Source organism: Trichechus manatus, unplaced genomic scaffold (genome assembly GCF_000243295.1).
Source record: "Trichechus manatus latirostris isolate Lorelei unplaced genomic scaffold, TriManLat1.0 scaffold00141, whole genome shotgun sequence".
NCBI lineage: Eukaryota > Metazoa > Chordata > Mammalia > Sirenia > Trichechidae > Trichechus > Trichechus manatus.
In genome coordinates this window covers 4,093,347-4,096,078 of record NW_004444077.1, presented here as the reverse complement: position 1 = coordinate 4,096,078, position 2,732 = coordinate 4,093,347, and the positions used below count along the sequence as shown (strand labels likewise).

The 2,732-nt window shown below is 34.3% G+C and overlaps 1 protein-coding gene across 1 annotated transcript in view; it reads left to right on the top strand.

The window, feature by feature from the left end:
- The window catches only part of LOC111822224 (centrosomal protein of 295 kDa-like), a 9,760-nt gene extending 7,726 nt beyond the window's left edge, over positions 1 to 2,034 (top strand). Inside the window, exons 4-5 of the mRNA XM_023739855.1 lie at positions 239 to 363; positions 1,166 to 2,034. Of these exons, the coding sequence (XP_023595623.1) occupies positions 239 to 363; positions 1,166 to 1,280 (240 nt within the window). The 3' untranslated portion in view covers positions 1,281 to 2,034. The remainder of the gene's footprint in view (positions 1 to 238; positions 364 to 1,165) is intronic.
- The last annotated feature ends 698 nt before the right edge of the window (positions 2,035 to 2,732 follow it).

Sequence of the window (2,732 nt, the reverse complement as noted above, 5' to 3'; positions counted from 1 at the left end):
GATATTCTATTTATATTTCTCTAATAATATAAGCTCAAATTATATTAACTTTAAAGTAAAATGTTCCCACTTAACTCATGTGCAGTATCATCAGTGGTATTACCACGCTTTGGGAAATGCTGCTGTAGTACGTGGGACGAGGTTAACAAAACTGAGAAGTCACTTCTGTTCTGACAGCAGATAAGATGCTTTCTATTAATCTTGTTTAACATGACATTTTAAATATTACATTTTTTAGGAACCTGATTTGGATGGTCTGGCACGACAGGCAGCAGAAAGGAAAAAAAAAGCAGAAATGAGGCATAAAGAGGCCCTGAAAATACAGAAAAATAAAAAAGAAATGTTAACGAAACAGAAAACCTGGTAAAGTAAAATTAATTTTTACCATACTCTCAACTGAAACTGACTTGGCTGACAGTAGAGGGTACATTGGATACTGTATAAGCAGATATTAAATAAAAGTCGTATAGTATAGCCACTGAATTGTTAAACTGGATTTAAAAATAATGCAGTATGGGAGTAATTTGCTTAGGTGAACATAGTAACAAACGCGGTTTCTCTTTTAGTTGTGTTTTGATCATTCTGGGTTTTGTAGTGATTACTAAGTTTCTGGAGAATGTGTGGTAACACCGAATGTTATTGTCCAGTAACACTCATGTCAACCAAAAGGGAAAAAAAGACTCAGTGCACTTAAAACATTAAAAGAAGTTGTGGATTCTTTGAAAGTAATTGGTGAGTGTTTTTGCACATTGTAAAAATTACGGATCCAGCAGTGGTCATTTTATACAGTGGCCCATATTTATTAACATTTCTAGTTTCTTTATTCTAAACCATTCTACAATAAAGATTGTAGAATGAAGAGTAAATGTTTCTTGGGTCAGTCTCCACCATAGAGCTTTATGTCTTTAGATACACCTCTTGACTATTTGCCCAAATTATTTTATTTGCATGCATATAGCCCTTTAAATTTCAAGAGTATTAATATCAATTTTAAAAATGATTCTTACATATCTACTGTATATAGACTGTTGAAACAGCATACTGAACTTGTGGGATCAGAGTGAAGGATTTCTTGAGATCCTATGTTTTTTATATTTTTACTCCCAAGGATTATACTATATTATTACCTGAGAGATTAATTTATGACATCTTTTGTTCTCTTAAGGCATATAAAAGCTCGAAAGGCAGCACTGCTTGTGGAAAAAGAAAGATCTGCCAAAATTACAAGTCTACAACCTCCTCCTCCAACTCTTTTTGAGGTGAATTACTTTGAATGTTGAGAAGAACTAAGTTATAATAATTCTTCTTTACTCTTAAAATTCAGTAGAGTCAAAGTAACCATCATTTGTTTAAACTTAATTTTTAATTGCACAGGTTACACATGAGTATATCTGGAGTGTTTAAAAATAATACTAGCTATCATCATTTTACCCGTAAATAGTATGTAACTGTGATGCATAAGGACTTTTTTTTTTTAAATGTAACTACAATGCTGTTATTATTCCCAGTGTCATCTAATACCAATCAAGGTTCAGTTTTCCCCAGTTGACTCAAAAAAACTTTTTTGTTGTTTGAAAATCTGTAATAACTTTGGTTTTTAAAAACCATGTTAGTTCTGCAGTTTGTTTTTTTAATGCTCTTTATTTGTTGAAAAAAACTGGGATATTTGTGGTATAGAATTTACCACACTATGGATTTGGCTGATTGTAAATAGTCACCATGTTAAAGAAATTAAAGATAATTTAGTTAATTTGCATAAGATCTCATGAAGGGGAGGGTCCTATTCTTTTATGAAAGTAGAATGTGTGCTTTTATAATTTGAAACTCATTTTGGATAAAACAGTTTATTAAATAATGTGGAAATTAATTTTGAAAGGTATTAATTATCTTGTTCACATTAGCTGGTGTTTTTAATCTAAAAAGTTAGAAGTAAAAGAAAAAAAATCTTATACGCATAGGAAAAAAACTAGTTGCCGTCAAGTCTACTCCAACTCACGGTGACCTTGACTCATGATAACCCCATATATGCCAGAGTAAAACAGTGCTCCATAGAGTTTTCAATGGCTGATGTTTCAGAAGTAGATCGCCAGTCCTTTCTTCCTAGGTGCCTCTTGGTGGACCCTGACCTCCAACCTTTTGGTCACAGTTGAGCACATTAACCATTTAGACTACCCAGGGACTCCATACAAATACTACCAGTTGCCATTAAGTCAGTGCTAACTCATGGTGACCCTATGTGTTGCAGAGTAGAACTGTGCTCCATAGGGCTTTTAAGGCTATGACCTCTTGGAAGCGGATCACCAGGCCTTTCTTTTGAGGCCCCCCTGGGTGGTTTCAAACCACCAACTTTTCAGTTAGTAGTCAGGCACAAATCGTTTGTGCCACCCAGGGACCTGTGTACAAATACTCGGGATATCTAATTTTGTTTTTTATCAGGATTCCTGCTTTTATGTTGAGCCATCTGCACATAACATTTGCTCCGGCAAGATTCAGATTAAGAGGCAGATTTCAGTCGTTCTTCTGTACCATGTGAAATGATAAAGTCTAGGCAATATTTTATCCTGACTGCCTTTTGACATGATTTCTAATGTTTATAATAAGCAGCCAGGGTCAAAAATTTACAGAAAGCACGTGAAATGTTGTCTGTGTGAGTGCTTTGGTGGGTATGAATTGTATGTAAATGTATGGTTGTCCTTTTCCCCCTCAACTTTTTATACAGCTAAGTTAAGAGT